This window comes from Podarcis tiliguerta (genome assembly GCF_965153285.1).
Source record: "Podarcis tiliguerta genome assembly, chromosome: 8".
In the NCBI taxonomy this organism is placed as follows: Eukaryota; Metazoa; Chordata; class Lepidosauria; order Squamata; family Lacertidae; genus Podarcis; species Podarcis tiliguerta.
Window position 1 is genome coordinate 12,028,142 of NC_139541.1, and position 25,029 is coordinate 12,053,170.

At 47.9% G+C, this 25,029-nt stretch overlaps 1 protein-coding gene across 25 annotated transcripts in view; it reads left to right on the plus strand.

Annotated features, from left to right (window-relative positions):
• Positions 1-25,029, plus strand: part of ARHGEF10L (Rho guanine nucleotide exchange factor 10 like) — a 154,708-nt gene that overhangs the window by 99,084 nt on the left and 30,595 nt on the right. For all 25 annotated transcript variants that reach the window (XM_083453691.1, XM_083453697.1, XM_083453696.1 and 22 more), the window contains 4 exons: positions 2,115-2,201; positions 2,972-3,192; positions 5,232-5,386; positions 16,310-16,455. In XM_083453691.1, the coding sequence (XP_083309817.1) occupies positions 2,115-2,201; positions 2,972-3,192; positions 5,232-5,386; positions 16,310-16,455 (609 nt within the window). The remainder of the gene's footprint in view (positions 1-2,114; positions 2,202-2,971; positions 3,193-5,231; positions 5,387-16,309; positions 16,456-25,029) is intronic.

Sequence of the window (25,029 nt, forward strand, 5' to 3'; positions counted from 1 at the left end):
AACAGTGTAAAGTGTGTCCTTTGGTTTCAAAGGGATCCCTGAATTTCACCTCTGGTGAAAGACAGCTGTGCTCTCTTTTTTGGGGGGGGGAACATGGAAAGTTTTGGATCCCCCCCCTTTTTTCTAGGTTGAGGGGAAATCGGCTCATGCGCCCCATGGCGGAGCTTAACTCTTGCTGCAAAGATTAGCTATTTCATAGTCTAATCCAAGCGTAGGCAAACTCGGCCCACCAGATGTTTTGGGACTACAACTCCCATGATCCCTAGCTAACAGACCAGTGGTCAGGGATGATGGGAATTGTAGTCCCAAAACATCTGGAAGGCCGAGTTTGCCTATGCCTGGTCTAAATTGAATGATAGGAGTCTGGAGGCACTTGGAGGATGGGTGGCGGCTAACAGATTGAGGTTGAATCCTGACGAGAGAAGTACTGTTTTTTGGGGACGGGACAGGCTGGTGTGGAGGACTCCCTGGTCCTGAATGGGGTAACTGTGTCCCTGAAGGACTACGTGTGCATCCTAGGAGTCATTTTGGACTCACAGCTGTCCATGGAGGCTCAGGTCAATTCTGTGTCCAGGGCAGCTCATCTGGTACGCAGGCTGAGACCCTACTTGCCTGCTGACTGTCTCGCTAGAGTGGTGCATGCTCTATAATAATAATAATTTATTATTTGTACCCCGCCCATCTGGCTGGGTTTCCCCAGCCGCTCTGGGCAGCTTCCAACAAAGATTAAAAGTACATTAAAATGCCACACATTAAAAACTTCCCTGAACAGTTATCTCCTGCTTGGACTACTGCAATATGCTCCATGTGGGGCTACCTTTGAAGGCGACTCAGGAACTGCAATTAATCCAGAATGCGGCAGCTAGACTGGTGACTGGGAGTGGCCGCTGGGACCATATAACACCGGTCTTGAAAGACCTACATTGGCTCCCAGTATGTTTCCAAGCACAATTCAAAGTGTTGGTGCTGACCTTTAAAGTCCTAAAAGGCCCCAGCCAAGTATACCTGAAGGAGCATCTCCACCCTCATTGTTCAGCCCAGACACTGAGGTCCAGCTTCACTGTGAGAAGTGAGGTTACAGGGAACCAGGCAGAGGGCCTTTTCGGTAGTGTCACCCGCCCTGTGGAATGCCCTCCCATCAGATGTCAAGGACTTATAGAAGACATCTAAAGGCAACCCTGTTTAGGGAAGTTTTTAATGTTTGATGTTTGATTGTGTTTTTAATATTCTGTTGGGAAATCCCAGAGTGGCTCGGGAGGCCCAACCAGTTGGGTGGGGTATAAATAACATGTTGTTGTTGTAGTTGTTGTTAGTTGGAAGTCATCCTGAATAAATTATCATTTATTATTATTAATTCTGTGGAACACCCTCCCATTGGATGTCAAGATCAGTAACTAGACAACCTTTAGAAGACATCTGAAGGCAGCTCTGTATAGGGACTTTTAATGTTGAATGTCTTACTATGTTTTTATATATTTTGAAAACCACCCAGAATGGTTGGGGCAATATAGTCAGATGGGCTGGGTACAAATAATAACATCATCATCATCATTATTACAATGGTACCTTGGTTTTCGAGCAGCTTAGTTCTTGAACATTTTGGTTCCCAAACGTCGCAAACCTGGAAGTGAGTGTTCCAGTTTGTGACCATTTTTTGGAAGCCGAATGTCCTACACAGTTTCCATGGCTTCCCATTGAGCGCAGGAAGCTCCTGCAGCCAATTGGAAGCCGCGCCTTGGTTTTCGAACATTTTCAGAAGTCGAACGGACTTCCAGAATGGATTATGTCCGAGAACCAAGGTACGACATTATTATTATTATTTAGAATTTCCTTTGTGAGCTCTGAGCATTACATAATGATAGGATGCCTTATGCCCTGGACCATGTAGTTCAGTATTATTCATTCATTCAGCTTTATTTGATTGTTGTTGTTGTTATTATTAAAAATATTATTATTGCATGGTCCCATCTCCAAGGCTCTCTGGCCTGAAACTCTGGACTGGAGGTCCAGTCTAGTCTGTACAAAGTTAGCTGGACCCATGAACTGACTCGGAAAAAGGCAACTTTGTGTGTTCCTAAATGTCCCCCCCCCCTCCTTTTTAATCCTCTGTTCAGCTTGGTGCCGCCGTCCACAGCCCGGTCCATTCTTCCTTGCTGGGTTTCTCCGCTGTCAGCACTTCTCTGCCGCAAGGCTATCTCTGGGTGAGTTTGTGTGGCGAAGCGGGGGCTTGCCATTGACTGCAGGACCAGCCTCCTCTTTGCTTTTTTTGGGGTGGGGACATCATCTGATGCTTGCAGCAGCAATGGCAATTTGGTATAATAAGGGATGCAGGTGGCGCTGTCGGTTAAACCACAGAGCCTAGGACTTGCTGATCAGAAGGTTGGCAGTTCAAATCCCTGTGACGGGGTGAGCTTCCGTCATTTGGTCCCTGCTCTTGCCAACCTAGCAGTTCGAAAGCACGTCAAAGTGCAAGTAGATAAATAGGTACCACTCCGGCGGGAAGGTAAACGGCATTTCTGTGCGCTGCTTTGGTTTGCCAGAAGTGGCTTAGTCATGCTGGCCACATGACCCAGAAGTTGTACGCCGGCTCCCTTGGCCAATAAAGCGAGATGAGCTCCGCAACCCCAGAGTCAGCCACGACTGGACCTAATGGTCAGGGGTCCCTTTACCTTTACTAAAGCCGGTGAGATTTAGGGCAGACAAATCCAGTTGAAGGAAGTGGGAGCCATCTTCAGATTCCTGAATGGTTTTCATGTGGAAGATAGAGCCAGCTTGTTTTCTGCTGCTCTCAAATGGCAAGAAAGATAAATATTAGGAAGAATTTTGGGGTGGCAAGAGCTGTTTGATGGTGGGGTGGACCACCTCAAAAGGTCCTTCATGGACTGGATAAATCTTGAGGTCCCTCCACGATTGCAAGAATACTTCTTTAGGAGAATTCCTTCTCTCTTCCTCTTCTTCTCGACTCCTCTAGGTCGGCGGAGGGCAGGAGGGGGCTGGCGGCCAGGTCGAAATCTTCTCCCTGAACCGGGCAGCGCCCCGTACTGTGAAGTCCTTTCCGGTTTCCGCCCAGGTCCTGTGCTCGGAATACATTCCCGAAAGGAGCGAAGAGGAGAGAGCCGACAGTTTGGAGACGTCTGCTGACCAGGCCTTGCCGCCACAGCCGGTGATCTGTCTCGGGCTGCAGGACGGCAGGTGAGGAAGCGTGTATGCGATTTCTGGCAGGGAGACGCAACAGAGCCTTCTTCAGGCTGGCTCTGCCCTGAATACTTCTCTTTTGTTTCTCTTTTTTTATATACCTCGAGTTACATACGCTTCAGGTTACATACGCTTCAGGTTACAGACTCCGCTAGCCCAGAAATAGTACCTCGGGTTAAGAACTTTGCTTCAGAATGAGAACAGAAATCGCGCGGCAGCAGCGGGAGGCTCCATTAGCTAAAGTTGTGCTTCAGGTTAAGAACAGTTTCAGGTTAAGAACAGACCTCTGGAACGAATTAAGTCCGTAGGCAGAGGTACCACTGTATATACATTTTTATTGATTTAACGTATCAGTTCCAACAGTCATACAACAAAACTTCTCATCTTATACAATATTTTTTAGTCTTCCGTCAACACCTCTGATGGTTTTCCATTCTTCATCACTTATTAAGCATTTCTTAATTTCTATATTACATTTAATTGTCCTTAATAATTCTCTTCATAGTCTTTCTTGCAATATTTCAAATAATCTACCTTATAAAACTTCTTGCAGTCCTACTAGCGTAATCTGTTCATCACCATTACTTTTCAAATAGTTTATTTATTTAATCCAGCCTTCTAAGAATCTCTGAGGGACGCGGGTGGCACTGTGGGTTAAACCACAGAGTCTAGGACTTGCCGATCAGAAGGTCGTTGGTTCGAATCCCTACGACAGGGTGAGCTCCTGTTGCTCGGTCCCTGCTCCTGCCAACCTAAAAGTTCAAAAGCATGTCAAAGTGCAAGTAGATAAATAGGTACTGCTCCGGCGGGGAGGTAAATGGTGTTTCCGTGCGCTGCTCTGGTTCACCAGAAACGGCTTAGTCATGCTAGCCACATGACCTGGAAGCTGTACGCTGGCTCCCTCGACCAGTAAAGTGAGATGAGCGCCACAACCCCAGAGTCGGTCACGACTGGACCTAATGGTCAGGGGTCCCTTTACCTTTAAGAATCTCTGATTTCGCAGGTTTCGAATCCTTCCTGTTAATTTATCTAGTTCTGAAGTTGATAAACTTCATCCTCCATTCTTCTTTTGACGGTAGTTCTTCCTGCTTCCATTTTTGTGCCAATAAACTTCTCTTTTGTTTCTCAGTGTTGGCTGGTCTGTTAGTGCAAGTGAGGCCCTTAGCCATTAGCCCCAGCTAGCCCCAACCTCCCTGCCTTCTTACTTACACCCAGACCAGGGTATGACCTTGTCTGCCAGCTTTCTCCTTAGGGATACCACTTGCAAAAGCCAGCAGGGAGGAAGATGGGGACAAAATGAGCATTAGTTGCCTCTGCCTCTCATTTGCTCTAGCGCCATCTGCTGTTGGGCTCCCTGCATTCTGACCCACCAGTAGCCTTGAGAGGGTGATGGGACTCAGGCTGCAGAGATGGCACAGCAAATTGTTGGCAGTTTGCTTAGGCTGGGTTGGGCTGTGTGTTTTTCATGGTGGGGGAGGCAGAATTCTTTATGAATTGCACTTGTTTTGAAAAACTTTAAAATTGCATTGCTGGTGGTGATTTTTGGCTCCCCCACCCCCGGCAAATGATAAAATCATTAACATTAGCTGGTCTCATTGAATTTTTAAAGTTAATTTATTTTGTCAAAATCTTATACTGTTTGAAAAAAACAACAACTCCCGGTGTGGTTTTTTCAAAAGGGACCAAACGGTAAAATTACCCATAAGAAGAATAACCTAAGACTTTCAAAAAGGTTCAAATAGACTAAAAACAGATTAAAACTCTCTCTCTCTCTCTCTTTGAAATAATTTGTATTTGATTTTACAAGTATAACATTATTACAACACAGATTAAAACTCTTAACAGGTTTGCTGTTGGAGATTTGAACGCCAGGGTTTTCTCGCCTTACATGATTGTGTGTGCGAAACAAGCACAAGGCCTTATTCTGCATCTCTCTGATCAGCCACCAGGGGTCACTCCGTCTGTTCCAGTTTTCCTGTGTTAATCCCTGTCCTCTCTCCACACTCTAAACGGAGCTCTGCTCTTTCTCCCTCCAGCATCCTGGTTTATGGAAGCGTGGACATGGGGACGCAGTGCCTCTTGACCGGCAAGAGCCCGGGGCTCCAGCCTGTCCTCTGCTTGAAGCACAGCCCGGACTACCTCTTTGCCGGCCTGCAGGATGGAACAGTGGCTGCTTATGCGAGAACGAGCGGTGAGCATTGGGCAAGAGAGTTGGGCAAGACCCTGGCTTGGTCCTCGGGTGGCTTTAGAAGAGGGCGAGGCAGATTCACAGAGGAGGCGATCAATGGCTACCAGGTTCCCCCATAGCTGTCAACTGTCCCTTATTTGGCGAGAAAGTCCCTTATCCCAGTGCCGTGTCCCGCTGCTGTCCCTTATTGATGATGTCCCTTAAATTTACCGGGTTTCAAAGGAAGCAGCTCCTCTCCCTCCCTCCCTGCTGGCCAGGGGGGAGGGAAGGCTCCAAATGTGTTGCTTGGCTGCATTGCTCACTCAATAAGGAGTCTAAGAACGACTGGGGGGTGGAGCTTGCATGCCTTGTGCCGATCAAATCGGCCGCATTGCCTGGGGACTCGCCTTTGCTCAGCGCTTCCCAGCAGAGAGGTGATGGTGGTTTTCCTTGCTGCATCCCCTTTGCCGGGTTGCTGCGCTGTGGGAACCACCGCTTGAGGCTTCGTTTGGCTGCTGGCTGGGCTTTCTGCCTTTGGCTCAGAGGGGCTCAGAAGCCGAACATACCTGTGCTCTGAAAATCCCTTATTTTGGCTGCTGATCCCTTATTTCCAAGGCTGCTGGCCCCTTATTTTCAAATCTGTAAGTTGACAGCTATGGGTTCCCCATTGTTGCAGGATGCTTCTGAATGGTGGTCTCAGGAAACCACAGGACGGGAGAGGGCTCTTGTGTTTGGGTCCTGCTTACGGACTTCCCCTTGGGGCATTGCTTGGCTACCATAAGACCAGGATGCTGGACTAGGCGGGCCACTGGCTTGATCCACCAGGCTGCTTATGGAGCCTCCAGGTCCAGGGGCAGTCTATCTAGGTTCCTAGGTTCTTAGGTGCGTTCAGCCCCTGTGAGAGCAGGGTGTGGGGCAGCAGGCCCCTTCTTATGAACAACAGTGAGAGAGGAGCTATGGCCGTCATGCCTTGCTGGTGGGCTTCCTGGAGGAATCTGACTGGTCCTCTCCTTAAAAGCAAAGCAAGCTTCTAGTCCTCATTGTACATAGAATAAAGGGTTGATTCAAACAAGGAATGTAGGAAGCTGAGTCCAACCAAGGGTCCATCTAGCTCTGTATTGTCTACACCAGTATTTCCCAAACGTGGGTCTCCAGCTGTTTTTGGACTACATTTCCCATCATCCCTGCTAGCTAAGGATGATGGGAGTTGTAGTCCAAAAACAGCTGGCGACCCAAGTTTGGGAATTCCTGGTCTGCACTGACTGGCAGCAATGGCTGCCCAGCGTTTCAAGCATGCAGCAGTTTCCCTTGCAATTTGTGCTTTTTGATTCATTTAAAATCTATTTTTATTTCTGGCAGATGGCAAAAGAGATTGGGGGTGGGGGCAGGGAGTGGGGAACCTTCCTCTGTACCTTCACTCCAAACCCCACCCACCGTCAAAATGAAGTAAAATCTTTATGCTAATCGGCTTTTAAAATGCAGGCTCTGGGATTCAAGTTTAGATCTGGAGACAAAACCTCCAATTTGAGCGCTCTGTAATTTCCTATTGATTCGCTGTAAGTTCTCTCTGACGGCAGGGAGGGTGGCTGTTTTACGGCCACTGAAGCCTGTCAGCTGCCTGCTTTAAATTCTCATTCCCTGTAAATGTTTGATGAACAGAGAATATTCTCTCTCTCTCTCTCTCGTTTGGGTCAGTTCATTCTGATTTCACCAGGCACGTCGGACGTCACAGGCGCAGGGCAATGTCACCTGTGCATGCCTCTGTCTCTGTGTGTTTGCATGCCGGGTTAGGGTCATCCTTTGTTTGCTCCAAAGCCGCTTTGATTTGCTGTTTTTGAGGTCTTCTCTGTTTACGGAGAGCGTTTCATCATCCGTTTTTTAAGGCTGAAAACACACAGCAGGGGAAGCCTCGGTCAGAAAAAGCCAACTCTCAAAAGATCAAGGAGTTAGAATACTTTCCCCAATGAGGAAAGGCTAAAATGTTTGAGGATTTTAGTTGTCGGGGGCATATTAAAAAGGGCTGTGTAATTAGGGAGTGGATAGGGAGATGTCCCCAAGAATTTGATAGGATGTTAGGAAGCTGAGTTATATACCTCTGCCACTGAGCATCTGGTTAGCCACTTTGAGAACAGGACGGGCCACTAGCCTGGTGCGGCAGCCAGATTCTTAGGTTGTGCTTTGCGGAGCCATCTGCTTGGCCGCATTTGTGAGCTCAACGGCCCAATTCGGCTGGGTTCTTTTGAATGAGTCCCCTTCTCTCATTCATACCCAAGGTTCATAGAATCATAGGTAAAGGTAAAGGGACCCCTGACCATTAGGTCCAGTCTTGGCCGACTCTGGGGTTGCGGCACTCATCTCGCTTTATTGGCCGAGGGAGCCAGCGTACAGCTTCCGGGTCATGTGGCCAGCATGACTAAGCCGCTTCTGGCGAACCAGAGCAGCGCACGGAAATGCCGTTTACCTTCCTGCCGGAGTGGTACCTATTTATCTACTTGCACTTTGATGTGCTTTCGAACTGCTAGGTTGGCAGGATCAGGGACCAAACGATGGGAGCTCACCCCGTCGTGGGGATTCGAACCGCCGACCTTCTGATCGGCAAGTCCTAGGCTCTGTGGTTTAACCCACAGCGCCACCCGCGTCCCACCATAGAATCATAGATTCATAGAATTGTAGAGTTGGGACCCCAAGGGCTATCTGGCCCCCAGCCCCCTGCAATGCAGGAATCTCAGCTAAAGCATCCATGGCAGATGGCTACCCAACCTCTGCTTAAAAACCTCCAAGGAAGGAGAATCCATAACCTCTCTCCACTGTTGAACAGCTCTTACTGTCCGAAAGATATTCCCGATGTTTAGTTAGCACCTCCTTGTAACTTGAAGCGATAGGTTCAAATCAGGGTGGATTTGATTTAAATCAAATCGATTTCAATCACGATTTCAATCACTAGTCAGTAAGACTTGATTTCAATCACTAGTCAGTAAGACTTGATTTAAATCATTTTTTCTTAGCAGAAATATTCATTCTTGCTGGTATAATCTTAATATTTACCAGCAGATGAAGGTTTCAATTTGGGAATAATAAGTTTTCAGTTTTTACAGTTACATCAAAAATTACTGATTTGGTTATACTATTAGAAATACGTAGACCGATAATTATGAAATTCTTGTGAGGTTTAATAAGTTAACTGTTTATATTTGGACAGCTTTTCTGCTGTGCTTTTATTGGAAGGAGAAAAACAATCCTTTCCTTAATAACAGTTTAAACAATTTATTTAACTAAATCAATAACATTACAGCGTATGTATCCATGTTTGTTAACTGATGTGGTTCAACTTTTTTTTTAAAAAAAACAAACACAACTTAAACTGAGTTTTAGCACACATGAAAAACTTACAACAAATCTTTATTTCCTGATGAATAGCCTTTGGACTATAATGTAACTTAAATAGAAAACTACCTTTAGAAAGATTTTCCCTCCAAAAGCATTTTATTTTAAAAATCCAATTTAAATTAAAAAACGAATCTGATTTAAATTAAAAATTGATTTTTTTGATTATTATTATTTTTAAAAATCATTGATTTTTATCCACCCTGGTCTGAGTCCTACCCTCCAGAGCTGATCAATCAGATGCCTCAATAGGAAACCGCAAAGCAGCACCTGAGCTCAACAGCAACCCTCGCCACCTGTGATTTCTAGCAGTTGGCATTTCGGGGGCATTTACTGCCTCTGGCTAACGGAGGCAGAGCAACAGCCATCAGGGCTGGTAGCCATTGCACCTTCTGGCGCTATCAGAAACCGTTTCTGGTCCTTTTTCCTTACTCCTTTCAATGCACGGAGAAACACCAGCCTCCCAGCTATTGAGAAAACAGGTGCGCCTCCGACAAGGTATCTTTGCCCGACAGAGGTGGCGCCGACCCCCTTGCAGATGCGAGCGGCAGATCGGCCGCACCCACATCTGCCTGGGAGACGGCAAGCTTTCGTTCGCCCCCTTCCCCCGGACACCTTCCCCCCCTCCTCCCCCACCTCCCCCCTCCATCTTCCAGGCAGACACACTTTAATTAAAAACCATAACCGGCTTATGAGACGCTAATTAATAAACGCAAAGCGTTTGCCAAGTGGAGATCGGAGGCTCCGCGAGAAAACATCCGTTTACGACCCCGGAACGGAGGCAACGAGGCGCAGATCGCGAGTGTTTAATGGAACGTGGAGAATGGGGGGTGAGGCGGGGCGGTGGGGGGGGGTTAGACACAAATCACTTTGAAAAACATACAGACTCAAAAGGTTGTGGGGGGGGGGGGGAAGGGAAAGGGAGATTAATCCCGGCCCGATTAGGCAGAGAGGCTCTTTCGAATTCTGCCCCTTCTCCCCCCGAAGATAAAATCTTGGAGGGACCAACCATCCTACGAGGTTGGGTAAACACCGTATTTTTCACTCCATAAGACACACTTTTTTCTTCCTAAAAAGTAAGTTTTGTGCCACTGGGGAAGTGGTAATTCTTTATTGATCTGTTTTGGATGTTGTATGTGATGCCAATAAAGGTTTTACGATACGTTATGATGTCCATGGCTACAGCCTGCACCAAAAAAATCACACACCTACTGTTTCCTGGGGCTGCAATGGTGCAAAAATGTGGTTACAATGCGCGGATCCACATGGATCCTCAGGATCTTTGCATTGGGTCACCCCAAATTCACCATCAGATCACACGTCTATGGCCACAGCATGAACCACAAAAATCATACATCCACTGTTTCATTCAGAATATTTTTTTTCTTGCTTTCCTCCTCTAAAAACTAGATGCATCTTATGGTCAGGTGCATCTTATGGAGCGAAAAATACGGTAATACTGTAGGACAGGTGCACGGGCCTCCAGAAGGCCGTATTCCCTTCCGGGCAAGCTTTTGGGGACCGCGTGCCCCCTGGGGGCCAGGGGCAAAAGTGAGTGGAGCAAGAAATGTAAATTTTGTCTTTGCAAAGTAGGCTGGTGCCTGCACAACTTTGCCACCTGCTCTCTTGCCTCCATCAGGTAAGAGGCATGACTAGAATTTTGTGTGCCTGTTGTGCTGCAGCGGTTAGAGCATCGGGCTAGGCTTTGGGAGAGACACAGGTTCAAATCCCTATTCGGTGAAGAAGCAGCTTCCCTTGGGGGCAGGGGCAGTTACTGCCTTTTTTCAGCCTAAGCTAGAATCCTTTTTCTTTGGTGATCACTCATAGCTTAGTAAGATTGTCTTCCACAAATATGGTCTTAAGTGACTGTGGAGGCCAGTTCTGGATCCGCACGTCCTTCCACGGCGGGGACATAGGTTTCTGGGTGGGAGTTGGTCGTGGAGAGGATTTGCCAAACGTGCCTTCCTCTTAGCTCGTTTCTCCCTTTCGCCTTGAGTTCGAGTGTCGTCAAAGTCCATGACGCCTTTGGTACAGGCTGTTCTCCAATTTGAGCGCTCACAGGCCAGTGTTTCCCAATTTTCAGTGCTTATGTGAGCTCCTGTTGCTCGGTCCCTGCTCCTGCCAACCTAGCAGTTCGAAAGCACATCAAAGTGCAAGTAGATAAATAGGTACCACTCTGGTGGGAAGGTAAACGGCGTTTCCGTGCGCTGCTCTGGTTCGCCAGAAGCGGCTTAATCATGCTGGCCACATGACCCGGAAGCTGTACGCTGGCTCTCTCGGCCAATAAAGCGAGATGAGTGCCACAACCCCAGAGTTGGTCATGACTGGACCCAATGGTCAGGGGTCCCTTTACCTTTATATTTCTAATTTTTTTTTAAGATTTACCTTTGAAAGTGTCTTTAAACCTCTTTTGTTGTTCTTTCTAACCTAGTATCATAGAATGGTAGAGTTTGAAGGGACCCCTAGCCCAACTCCCTGCAATGCAGCCAAACCACCAAACTCCTGGTTAACAGCCCGACGCACTGACCCATTGTGCCACCTAGGGAACCTACCTCAAAGGGTTGTTGTTGGGATTAAACAGGGTGCCACCTGGAGCAATCTTGGAGGGAAAGGTGGCATATCCAGTCAACTAATGGATAATATGAAACTTCCTTCTATGTGCACGACATGTCATGTGTGTGTGTGCTTGCGGGGAGATGTGATCTGGGTGGGCTGCAAGAGAGACCCTGAATGGTGTGAGACCCCCTCGGCTTTCCATCCTCCTTCATCTGCTGAATAATACAAAGGAGCTTTCTGTATCTTGATTGCATTAGATGGGGCCGGTGACAGACTGAAGCTGTGCTGCGTCCCGGAATCAGGGCACTGGGGAGCCTCGCCGAAGCCCATTAAGAATCCCTTGGCTGTTTGCTGTGTTGGTACAGCAGGGCAGCCTTTGACAGTTCCTTCTGCTTTCCCTGTCTCTCCTCCTTTGCCCTTGCAGCAGAGCTGGCAGCGGCGGCTGACGCTTTCAGGTTTTTTGATCTTCCCCTTCCCGTCAGCGTCCTTCCGCTTTCGAGACCGCTGTGGGCCACATTCCCGCAGCCTTTCCTTCAAGGCCGGCACAAAGCAGGGTCACTCATCATCAGCGCCCAAAGCTCAGGGCAATCCTGTGGGTGGGAGAGGTCAACCCGTTCCCTGCGGTGGCCCTGCCCTTTGAGTGATGGGGAAGCTGCCTCTGACACTCGCTTTGATGGGGAGTGGCTGGTCTTCAGGCTCGATGCGGGCTTCTCGTTGGTAATGGGCAGGACAAATGTGGAAAGGTGAAAGCTCTCGTGGGAAAGGACTTGCCTTTGTGGGCCGAAGGTCCCCGGTTCAGTTCCTGGGAGCATAGCCAGGCAGGACTGGGAATACTCCCTGTCTTAAACTCCGGATAGCTCAGTTGGTTAGAGTGTGGGGCTGATAATGCCAAGGTTGCAGGTTCGATTCCTGTATGGGACAGCTGTATATTCCGGCATTGCACCGGGTTGGTCTAGATGACCGCCAGGGTCCCTTCCAACTCTACAGTTCTATTAATCCTTAAAGAGTTGCTGCTGGCCAGTGCAGACAATTGTAAGCTAGGTGGATCAACAGTCTGACCCCAGCAGAAACTTCCTGTTTGGTTCAGAACCATGAGGACTAGGATCCTGATTTTTATTTTTTCGTCCAGATCATAATAGAGAGGGAAACCTATGCTTGTCATATCATAGGTCCCTTATTTAACGCCTGGCATCCCCAGGCAGGTTGGTGGCTCTGTGACATCAGAAAGGCCAGCCAATCGGTGCTATATATATATATATGTGAAGCTAGCCAATTAGCAAGCCTGGTTTCGTAGGATCATACGGCAAGGGACGTCTAGTCCCTTGAATGGATGGCGAGGGACGTCTAGTCCAACCCCGTACTCCTTGGGCAATGTGGCATGTCTGACCAAAGCGGGGTGCAAATAGAGAACAGATATCTCTGTACATCCCAAACTTCAATCTTGTATATCTGTATTCAGCCAGGGAAGCCTTTTTTCACTTCAAGGCCTACCCCCCACCCCACCCGCCGCGCATCTCCAGCACTTTCCCTCTGAGCGTTTTCCTTTTGGCTGGAAATAACTGAGATCCCGTCCAAAATAGCGATGCTTCTGTCTAGCTGGTAAGAGCTACAATTCACAGAGAAAAACGGTGCCTGCGTCGCTGAGAGGGGGAGAAATGTTGAGGCGAAGTGGATAACAGGGAACGTAATAGTGCCATTTGGTGTGTGATTTGCGGTGAGATGCTGTGTGTGTGTGTGTTGGAGCTTCCTGTGGTTTTGCCAGTTACCGATCTGGTCTTCAGTTTGCCATATCAGTGGGGAGAGCTTGCCCCCCCAGCCTGCTGATATGTGGTTTGCCCATGCTGTGGGGCTTTGGGCAAACAGACAGCATTGCCTCTCCCCTCCGCTGTTAAGGTGCTTCCTGTTCCAGCTCCTCATTTTTTATTTTTCTGATTCATAACACACATACAAACACACACACACACCCATTCAGCAGCCATGCAGCCTGTTTCTACAGGGCTTGGCAGTGGCTGGGCTGTTCCGAAGGAAAATAAAAGGCTCATTTCCCATATGTTTGGCCGCCCGTGCCTTGTTTTTGACCCTCTGATGTCCAGTTTAAATCAAAGGCAGCCCTGGAGAAGTTTTACCAGGTTCAGATTTACAGCATCAGTATCTTTTTTTGGAGGGGGAAAAAAAAGTTAATTAGAGCTATAGAGTGTTGCTGTATAGCCCCCACTGAGCCAGGTCCGAATTGCTGAGTCAACATGGAGAAAATGGAGTAAAGTTTTTTCCCCTCCCTCTCTCATAACACTAGGACTGGGGGACATCGGTTGAAGCTCTGTATTGGGAGATTCAGGACAGAGAATCATAGAATTTTAGAGTTGGAAGAGACCCCGGGGCCATCAAGCCCAACTCTCTGCAGCGAAGCGTTAAACTGCAGAACTCCTTCCTTCAGGAGGCTGTGATCGGCACCAACTTGGATGGCTTTAAAAGAGGATTGGACAAATTCACAGAGGAGAAGGTTTTTGGTGGATACTGGCCACAATGGCTCTGCTCCGCAGGATGTGATGTCAGAAGGGCCAGCCAATCAGTGTTGTTTGTGGAGCTAGCCAATTAGCGGGCCCAGTTTCTCCTGAGAGCCAGTGTGGTGTAGTGGTTAAGAGCGGTAGTCTCGTAATCTGGGGAACCGGGTTCGAGTCTCCGCTCCTCCACATGCAACTGCTGGGTGACCTTGGGCTAGTCACACTTCTCTGAAGTCTCTCAGCCCCACTCACCTCACAGAGTGTTTGTTGTGGGGGAGGAAGGGAAAGGAGAATGTTAGCCGCTTTGAGACTCCTTAAAGGGAGTGAAAGGCGGGATATCAAATCCAAACTCCTCTTCTTCTTCTTCTTCTGAGCTCAATCCTGCAGGGAAGATTAATCCCTGGCAGAGCAGAGGAGCTTCTGAGAGGCGTTGTGCGGTGGGCAAGATTTGGAAGTTCACATTCTGGTGTGAATTATCCAGACAAACCTCTGGTTTTCGGCATGGCAGGAATGTACAGTCAGGTCCCGCTATCCAAAAGCTCCTTATATGGAAATTCACTTATCCAGACACGACGGATTAGTAACCAAACCATTGCAGATTCAAATATCTGCACAGCTGGATCCGTGTGTAGTACTGTAAACAAATAAGAAGCCTTAAACAATGCTTACTTTGTATGTTTTGCTGGTCTGTGGCAGCTGTTTCACTGGAAAACATGGCGGGAGGGAGGAAGGCAGGGGGAGAAATCTGACAGGTAAAGACATTTTCCCCTTCCTCGTTTGCCTTTTGCGAGGTTTCAGAGAAGTTTCCCTGGCGTTTCCCCCTGTCATTTCAGGGTCAAAGTTCCATGTTTGGGACCTCATTAGAAAATTTCGGTGTAAATTTTTCCACTTGCTGTGTGAATGTCTGCCTAACCAATGATTTCCTAAGAACACATTGTGTTTGGTTGATGAGACCCGAATGTCTGAAGGTTCCTTACACAAGGCAGGAGCATTTGCTTGCCAGTTCTACGCCAGCCTCCCCCAACCTGCTGCCCTTCAGACATTTGGGACTGATAACACCCCTCAGTCCCAGCCAGCTGTGAACGGTGGACACCGTAGTCCAAAACATCTGGAGATGGAGAAGGTTGTTTGACAGAGGAATGGTCTCTTTTGGAAGATGGTGGACTCTCCTTCCTTGGAGGGTTTTAAGCAGAGGTTGGATGGCCATCTGTCGGGGATTCTTCAGCTGTGATTTCTGCATTGAAGAGGGTTGGATCCAGATAGACCTTGGGTGTTCCTTCCAACTCTGCAATGATACAGATGAGGAGATTTCACCCCTCCCATACCCAAGAATCTCCTGAGCAGTCTGCTGATTCTGCAGAGAGGAGGAGGCGTGTTCTGATATCTACATATTCTGCTCCAGCACCACAGTCAGTGAGTGAGTCGGTCAGTGAAAGAGAGAGTCGGTCAGTGAGAGAGTCAGGGAGTGAGTCAGTCAGTGTGTCGAAAAGACTGAGTGTTAACTCTGTGTAGATAAGGTCGCTGCAGAAAGCAGCTGAAACACTCAGTGCACTCCAGCATCTCCATTTGTATATAGTTTGTATAGTACAGTAGCTGTTAGTGAATAAAAGAAGATATTCTTCAGCGCTGTCGTCCGAGTGATTTATGCTCTGCTGTACTCTGCTGTACAACGACTGTCTTCTTGGAGTGTTTTGCGGTGGTCACAGCTCTGAGTTGTGAGTCCGCAGCACTTAGACCTGTTCCTGAGAGAAAGGTGGTCTTCTGGAAGTGCTACCCAGCTCGCCTAGCCTAGTCGGGGCTGAGTGGATGAGTCCAGTTGGTGAATGGCTCAATGGCGATGCTGACAACAACTCGGTGATAATATGGCCTGTCAGCAACTCTCTGGGGTCTCAAACAGAAGCTTTTCCTGTCCGCAGATGAATTTTGGATCTGAGCTATGAAATGATAATGTTGCATCTCAACATCCTGCAGAATTTAGTTGGCTTATTACATGCATAGGCAAACTGGGCCCTCCAGATGTTTTGGGACTACAACTCCCATCACCCCTAGCTAACAGGACCAGTGGTCAGGGATGATGGGAATTGTAGTCTCAAAACACCTGGAGGGCCGGGTTTGCCTATCCCTGGCTTATTAGAAAGGAACCTAGGAAGCCGCAACATACCAGCTCGGACAATTTGCCCAAGTACCCTGGTGTTGCCTGTTCTGACTGGCAGCAGCTCTCTGGGATCTCAGGCAAAGAGAGACCCCCTTTCCCTCTCACTGGATCCTTTCAGCTGGGAATGCAGGGGATTGAATTTGGGGCTTCCCACATACAAAGTGTATCAGAGCTGCCAGGCTTGCCCAGGTTCTGCGGCTGGCTCAGGCCAAACCAATCCTATGCCTGTTTTCTAGGATTTGAGTCTTGCTCCATGCAGTGCTCCTTGACGGTCCTTGTCCTAGAAAGCAGCTTTCTGTTGACAGCCGCCACCCCCTTTTCTAATGCCGCTCTCGCTCTTCCTTTCTTCAGGGGGGTTCTGGGACCTGGAGGCTGAGCCTGCCTGCCTGACAGTGGGGCTGGCACCAGTACGGACCCTTTTGACCCTGGACGATGCCGTGTGGGCCAGCTGCGGAAACCAAGTCACTGTCTTTGATGCTGCCACCCTGAAGGCTCAGGTAGGCCGTGTGATGCCCCTCTGGAAAACCCTTTGCTGGCTTCCTGCCTGCGCTGGAACTCTGCACATGCTTCTTTGTTGCGTTCCAAAAGCAAGGAAGGATTGGACCCTGATTAATAGAATACACACGAGGCTTGACCAGCAAGACTCTGGGAGGAGGTTCCAATAATAATTCCACCCACCCCTTGGCCCAGGTCGTTTTATTCACAAAAGAACCTTTTACACAGTGTTTGTAAGAACCAATCAGATTTCCTCTGAGCATTTCAAAAAAACCCACGTTAAAGTTAAAACTACAAAGAGCTAATTTGAGCATGCATACGTAGTTCAGAATAAATAAAATAGGAAACAAGGAGGAATGCTTTTAGGAAACTCCGGAGGTCATAAACAGCAGTAAACAGGAAAGGAAGAACAGGTAGTATTTTCCATCTCCTTGTGAACTCTCTTCCTGGCCCTTAAGATCTACCTAAAGATTAACAAACTACATCAAAGTTACATACTATCTTTATGGCTCAGGATGCCTGGTGAATCAACTGGCCTGTGTATTTAGAATGCTTATACGTGCCTGTCAGGCTTGAGAAAGCAAATGGCAGAGGTGCAGAGGCTTGTGGGATTCAATCAGAAATTATTGTCAATGAATCAAACCCAGTCAACGCAATGCTTTCATTGCGGACACAATGGCTTGCTCCATATTTTCCTAATTCCTCATAGCAATCCCACCTGACTCCCCCACCCACATTTCTCCATTTACCATCCATTCCCAAGACATCCCTGCCTGTGAACTTATCTTCTCCAACTTCTCTCCCTCTGAGCGATGATCTCATGCTTTCAATGATTTTTGGCTCTTCCCGATGGAAACTGCATCCCTGACTGCCTGCAGGATGCTGCCTCCCTCTCCCTCATCATCCAAGCCTACCTTGGGTACCACTCCCATGCTAACACTGTCTCTTGTCAGGCCTAGGTCAGGTGTAGTTCGCTTGGGGGATAAAGGACTCTGCAGGAGAAATCAGGTCTGGCATGCAATCTGGCCTGCGAGCCGGTGGGTTCTCCGTCTTCTGCTATAAGCAAACAAATGTGCCTTTAACCTTCACCTAAACCTCCCCCTGTCGCCTCTGGATTATTTTGGTTTATTCATTTATTGCATTTAGATCCCCCCCATTTCTCCAAGGTTGCTCGAGGTGGCAGGCATGAAAATGCCAAGCCCAGTCATTTTAACAAAACCTGATGAGGAACGCTTGAGGGACTTGGGGATGTTTAGCTTGGAAGAGAGGAGATATGAGAGCCATCTTCAAAGATCTCAAAGGCTTTCCAATGGAAGATGGAGCAAACTTGTTTTCTCCTGCTCCAAAGGGCAGGGCCTGATATAGGTATTTGAGTGGCAAGAAAGGAGACCCAGAATAACTTTCTGGCAGGGAGAGCCATTTGACAGTGGATAGCTCAGTTGGTTAGAGCATGGTGCTGATCACGCCAAGGTTGCAGGCTCGATTCCTGTATGGGACAGCTGTATATTCCGGCAATTGCAGGGGGTTGGTCTAGATGACCCTCAGGGTCCCTTCCAACTCTACATTTCCATGAAACCTTAGAGAGCTGCTGCCAGCCAGTGCAGGTGGACCAACAGTCTGACCCCAGCAGAAGCCTCCTATTTAAATCAGCCTTTGGTTCAGAACCATGAGGACTAGGATCCTGATTTATTTTTAGGTCCAGATCATAATAGAGAGGGCGACCTATGCTTGTCATGTCATAGGTTCCTGGTTCAACGTATAGCATCCCCAGGTAAGGTTGGGAGGGAACGCCCCCATCTGAAAGCTTGGAGGGCTGCTTCCCGTCAGTGTAGACAATCTGAGCAAGATGGAGCAATGGTCTGATTTGGTAGAAGGCAGGCTCCTATTTAAACCAGCCCTTTATATATTCAGCGCAATGAGGACTAGAAACTTACTTGATACTTTTGGAAGGGTGGGAGTTCAGTGGCGAAGCATCTGCTCTGCATGCAGAAGGTCTCCAGGTAGGGCTGGGAATCTCCCCTTATCTGAAAACCTTGTGAACCCTTCCATAGCCCTGGGGTAGCGCAGGTTGGTGGCTTTGTGACATCAGAAATGCCAACCAATCAGTGCTCTATATATGTGAAGCTAGCCAATTAGCAAGCCTGGTTTCGTAGGATCATAGAGTTCAAAGGGACCGCAAGGGACATCTAGTCCAACCCCCTGCTCCTAGCGCAAGGCGGCATGCCTGACCAAAGCGGGGTGCCAGCTAGATGATCCTCACGGTCCTGTCTAACTCTACAATTCTATGATTCTATGGAAAGTAATGAACTCTCCTTCCTGGGAGGTTTTTAAGCAGAGTTTGGATGGCCTTCTGTTAGGGATGCTTTAGTTGAGATTGCTACATTGCCGGGGGTTGGAATGGATGATCTTTGGGGGGGATCGCTTCCCTCTCCACGATTCTATTATTTTTACAATGGCTTTGTCTTTTTTTTTTTGCATTTTTAAAAATGGCTTCATGTTGCATTTCCACATGTCATCACACGCCGTGTTGACATCTTCTATGAGTGAGTGGTACAGCAATATATTCATTAAGTAGGACTGCCCTTTCTTGCACAGATGCACACAACCCCCTTGGCCCTAAACGGTTCGATTTGGGTGTGTGTGTGTGTGACAGATCTGTCCCCCGCCGCAAAATGCCTTTCCACCCTGCCAGTCCTCTGGGTCGGCCACCGTGTGGCGCTGTTGCGGCACGCAGCAGGGCTCTGGTTACGGGCTCAGACCTAAGCGAGTGCCCTTCCACCCAGGAGCTCGCTCCATCTCCTCCGTAGATGCCTCTCTCTTTTGGAAACCGCAGCCGCTGCAGTGGTGTGTGTGTGTGTCTGTGTCTGGAGGGGTCTTCTTTATCATCTCTGCAAATTTCTCGCCTGACCGCCCCTCCTCCTCCTCCCCCACCTCCCAGAGTCTTTGTTCTATTATTCATGAGCTGCGTCGGCTGACCACCCCGCAAGGCCGGCTGAACTGTGCCAGCTTGTGAATCCGGGGGTCTGGCATTGTTGCATCGGGAGGAACAAAGGTGGGGTGGGGTGGCGGGTGAAGAGCTGGATCTTGGCCGCTGCCAGGGCGCCGGAGCTCAGATGCTCATTCGAAGCACTGTGGCAAAACTTGCCTTCTGGTTTCTCCAAAGTTTCTTCCGCCCTGGGGGTCTCTTAGGTTGGGGTGGGGGTTAGGAATATAAGAGTCAGCTGGGTCAGGTCAATGTTTCTGCCATAGCTTAGGGGGCGTGTTGATAGAATCATAGAGTTGGACCCCCCACGGGTGGCGCTGTGGTCTAAACCACCGAGCCTCTTGCGCTTGCCGATCAGTAGGTCGGTGGTTTGAATCCCCGTGACGGGGTCAGTTCCCGTTGCTCTGTCCCAGCTCCTGCCAACCCAGCAGTTCAAAGCAGGCCAGTGCAAGTAGATAAATAGGTACTGATGTGGAGAGAAGGCAAATGGCGTTTCCATGCGCTCTGGTTTCCATCACGGTGTCCCATTGCGCCAGAAGCGGTGTAGTCATGCTGGCCACATGACCTGGAAAGCTGTCTGAGGACAAACGCCGGCTCCCTCGGCCTGAAAGCGAGATGAGCGCCGCACTCGCGCCCCTTTAACCTATGTATATATACATGTTCTCTATCCCTGTACATTTCTGATCTGTGGCCGTAATAAATCAATGGATTTATACCTTCCAAAGCAGGGGAAAACAAGCTTGCTCCATCTTCCATGAGAGAGCCCTTCTGTTGACTGAAGATGGCTGTCATGTCACTCTCAGTCTTCTCTTTTTCACCGCCTATTCCTCCTGTGGCTTGGTCTCCCTCCTCTGCACACATTCCAGCTTTCAAATTTCCTTCTTCAATTGTGGTGCCCAGAACTGGACACAGTATTCCAGGTGTGGTCTAGAATAGAGCGGTACTATTACTTCCCTTGATCTATACTTCTGTTGATGCAGCCTAGGATCATATTAGCTTTTTTCCGCTGCCGCATCACACTGTTGACTCAAGTTATATGTATGGTCTGCTCAGATCCATTGCACATGGGCTGCTGTCTAGCCAGGGGGTCCCCCATCCTAGATGAGTGTATCTAGAACCTTCCATTAGTCCCTACTGAAATCCCCTTGTTGTCGTTGCTAATCATTTTTTTTCCTATACTGCTTTATATTTTTAAGAAAAAAAATTTTTAAAGCAGTTTAAAGGTAAAGGTAAAGGGACCTCTGACCATTAGGTCCAGTCGTGGCCGACTCTGGGGTTGCGGCGCTCATCTCGCTTTATTAGCCGAGGAAGCCGGTGTACAGCTTCTGGGTCATGTGGCCAGCATGACTAAGCCGCTTCTGGCGAACCAGAGCAGTGCACGGAAACGCCGTTTACGTCCCCGCCGGAGCGGTACCTACTTATCTACTTGCACTTTGATGTGCTTTTGAACTGCTAGGTTGGCAGGAGCAGGGACCGAGCTCACCCCGTCGTGGGGATTCGAACTGCCGACCTTCTGATCGGCAAGTCCTAGGCTCTGTGGTTTAACCCATAGCGCCACCCGTTTGCTACACCTTAAAACAATCCAGAATAAAACATTACATAAGAAAGTCAAATGTAAAGTTTTGTTAGTTTTGGCCCAGTTCTCCAGTCTGTTAAGTTCCCCTTTGCAGCTTGTCAATACCCTTCTTAAAATGGATTGCCCAGAACGTGACAGAGGACTCCAGGTACAGACTGAGCAAGACAGAATAGAGCAGTTCTGTGACTTCCCTTGATCGGGACACTAGACTTCTGTTGACGCAGCCTGGAATAGCATTAGATCTTTTTGTTGTGCCCCTCCCCACTCATAGGGTTGTGTTTTCAGGAGGGGGGTGCAAGTGCTCCTCTGCTAAATGGCCTTCTCGGTGCACAGAGATGGCCTGACCTAGATTTGCCTCTGCTTGCTTCAAACTGGTTATTTCACCGGGCAATAATAGCCCAATCTCCCACACGGCGAGGACGCCGGGGGGATCCTATTTGCTTCTCGACTGGGCTTTTTAGTAGCAAATGGCTCTTGCTCGCGATTCTCCCAAATGGCAGTAACGGGACTTTCTTTTTGTAAAAATAAATTATTATATATATTTTTTTGCTTTTACAAGTCCTGAAAAATTGGCGATGCAGCAATCTTTTCTGCTGAGTCAGCTCCCAAGGAGATGCCTTTGTTCTTTACGTCCATTAGGGGAGCTGCGTTTAGGGTCATGTGCAAAACTTCAGCAGGGACTTTCTTAAAGAGACAGATCACCTGAGAATAGGCAGGGAGGGAGGAAGCATGAATTTTGGAAGGTTCAGGACAGATAAAAGGAACTCCTTTTCACAGAACAGAGTTAAACTGTGGAACTCACTTTCAGAGGAGGCAATGATAACCACCAACCTAGATGACTTTAAATTCAGGGAGGAGAGGGCTATTGATGGCTCCTAGCCAGGGGATGCGGTTGGCGCAGTGGGTTACACAACAGAGCCTAGGACTTGCCGATGAGAAGGTTGGCGGTTCGAATCCCCATGACGGGATGAGCTCCCCTTGCTGTGTCCCAGCTCCTGCCAACCTAGCAGTTCGAAAGCACATCAAAGGGCAAGTAGATAAATAGGTACCGCACCGGCGGGAAGGTAAACGGTGTTTCCGTGCGCTGCTCTGGTTTGCCAGAAGCGGCTTTGTCATGCTGGCCACATGACCCGGAAGCTGTACACCCTTGGCCAATAAAGCAAGATGAGCGCCGCAACCCCAGAGTCGGTCACGACTGGACCTAATGATCAGGGGTCCCTTTACCCTTTACCCTTTACCCTTTACCTTTTTTACCCCTGTTACCCTTTTTACCCCCTTTACCCTTTTTACCCCCTTTACCCTTTACCCTTAACCCTTTACCCTTTGACCTTCACCCTTTACACTTTACCCTTTAACCTTTACCCCTTGCCCTTCACTCTTTACCCTTTGGCCTTTACCCTTTACCCTTTAACCTTTTTACCCTTTTTACCCTTTTTAGCCCCTTTACCCTTTTTACCCCCTTTACCCTTCATCCTTTACCTTTTACCCTTTGGCCTTTACCCTTTGGCCTTTACCCTTTATACTTTGACCTTTACCCTTTACCCTTTGACCTTTACCCTATGACCTTTAACCTTTACCCTTTGACCTTTACCCTTTGACCTTTGACCTTTACCCTTTACCCTTTACCCTTTGACCCTTACCCTTTACCCTTTGACCTTTACCCTGTGACCTTTACCCTTTGACCTTTACCATTTGACCTTTGCCCTTTGACCTTTGACCCTTACCCTTTGACCCTTACCCTTTACCCTTTGACCTTTACCCCTTGCCCTTCACCCTTTACCCTTTACCCTTTAACCCTTTTACCCTTTTTAGCCCCTTTACCCTTTTTGCCCTTTTTAGCCCCTTTACCCTTTTTGCCCTTTTTAGCCCCTTTACCCTTTTTACCCTTTTTACCCCCTTTACCCTTTACCCTTCAGCCTTTACCCTTAACCCTTTATCCTTTGACCTTCACCCTTTACACTTTACACTTTAACCTTTACCCCATACCCTTCACCCTTTACCCTTTACCCTTTATCCTTTGGCCTTTACCCTTCACCCTTTTTACCCTTTAACATTTACCCTTTACCCTTTACCCTTTACCCTTTGGCCTTTACCCTTCACCCTTTTTACCCTTTACCCTTTAACATTTACCGTTTACCCTTTACCCTTTGACCTTTACCCATTGACCTTTACCCTTTGACCTTTGACCTCTACCCTTTGACCTTTACCCTTTGACCTTTGCCCTTTACCCTTTGACCTTTGACCTTTACCCTTTCACCTTTGACCTTTACCCTTTCACCTTCACCCTTTGACCTTCACCCTTTGACCTTTACCCTTTGCCCTTTACCCTTTGACATTCACCCTTTGACCTTTACCCTTTACCCTTTAACATTTTTACCCTTTTTAGCCCCTTTACCCTTTTTGCCCTTTTTAGCTCCTTTACCCTTTTTACCCTTTTTACCCCCTTTACCCTTTACCCTTCAGCCTTTACCCTTAACCCTTTATCCTTTGACCTTCACCCTTTACACTTTACACTTTAACCTTTACCCCTTACCCTTCACCCTTTACCCTTTATCCTTTGGCCTTTACCCTTCACCCTTTTTACCCTTTAACATTTACCCTTTACCCTTTACCCTTTGGCCTTTACCCTTCACCCTTTTTACCCTTTACCCTTTAACATTTACCCTTTACCCTTTGACCTTTACCCTTTGACCTTTACCCTTTACCCTTTACCCTTTGACCTTTACCCTATGACCTTTACCCTTTACCCTTTGACCTTTACCCTTTAACCTTTGACCTTTACCCTGTCACCCTTTGACCTTTACCCTTTGACCCTTACCCTTTACCCTTTGACCTTTACCCTTTGACCTTTACCCTTTGACCTTTACCCTTTAACCTTTGACCTTTACCCTGTCACCCTTTGACCTTTACCCTTTGACCTTTACCCTTTACCCTTTACCCTTTTTACCCTTTTTAGCCCCTTTACCCTTTTTACCCTTTTTACCCCGTTTACCCTTTACCCCAACCCCTTTACCCTTTTTACCCCCTTTACCCCCTTTACCCTTTATCCTATGGCCTTTACCCTTTATCCTTTGACCTTTACCCTTTAACCTTTACCCTTTACCCTTTGACCTTTACCCTTTACCCTTTGACCTTTACCCTTTGACCTTCACCCTTTACACTTCACCCTTTAACCTTTACCCCTTACCCTTCACCCTTTACCCTTTACCCTTTACCCTTTGGCCTTTACCCTTTACCCTTTTTACCCTTTACCCTTTAACATTTACCCATTACCCTTTACCCTTTACCCTTTGCCCTTTGCCCTTTACCCTTTACCCTTTAACCTTTTTACCCTTTTTAGCCCCTTTACCCTTTTTGCCCTTTTTAGCCCCTTTACCCTTTTTACCCTTTTTACCCCCTTTCCCCTTTACCCTTCAGCCTTTACCCTTAACCCTTTATCCTTTGACCTTCACCCTTTACACTTTACACTTTAACCTTTACCCCTTACCCTTTACCCTTTGACCTTTACCCTTTAACCTTTGACCTTTACCCTTTCACTTTTACCCTTTGACCTTTGACCTTTACCCTATGACCTTTACCCTATGACCTTTACCCTTTGACCTTCACCCTTTGACCTTTACCCATTACCCTTTAACATTTTTACCCTTTTTAGCCCCTTTACCCTTTTTGCCCTTTTTAGCCCCTTTACCCTTTTTACCCTTTTTACCCCCTTTACCCTTTACCCTTCAGCCTTTACCCTTAACCCTTTATCCTTTGACCGTCACCCTTTACACTTTAACCTTTACCCCTTACCCTTCACCCTTTACCCTTTGGCCTTTACCCTTCACCCTTTTTACCCTTTACCCTTTACCCTTTGACCTTTACCCTTTGACCTTTACCCTTTGACCTTTACCCTTTGACCTTTACCCTTTGACCTTTACCCTTTACCCTTTGACCTTCACCCTTTGACCTTTGACCTTCAACCTTTGACCTTTACCCTATGGCCTTTACCCTTTGACCTTTACCCTTTGACCTTTG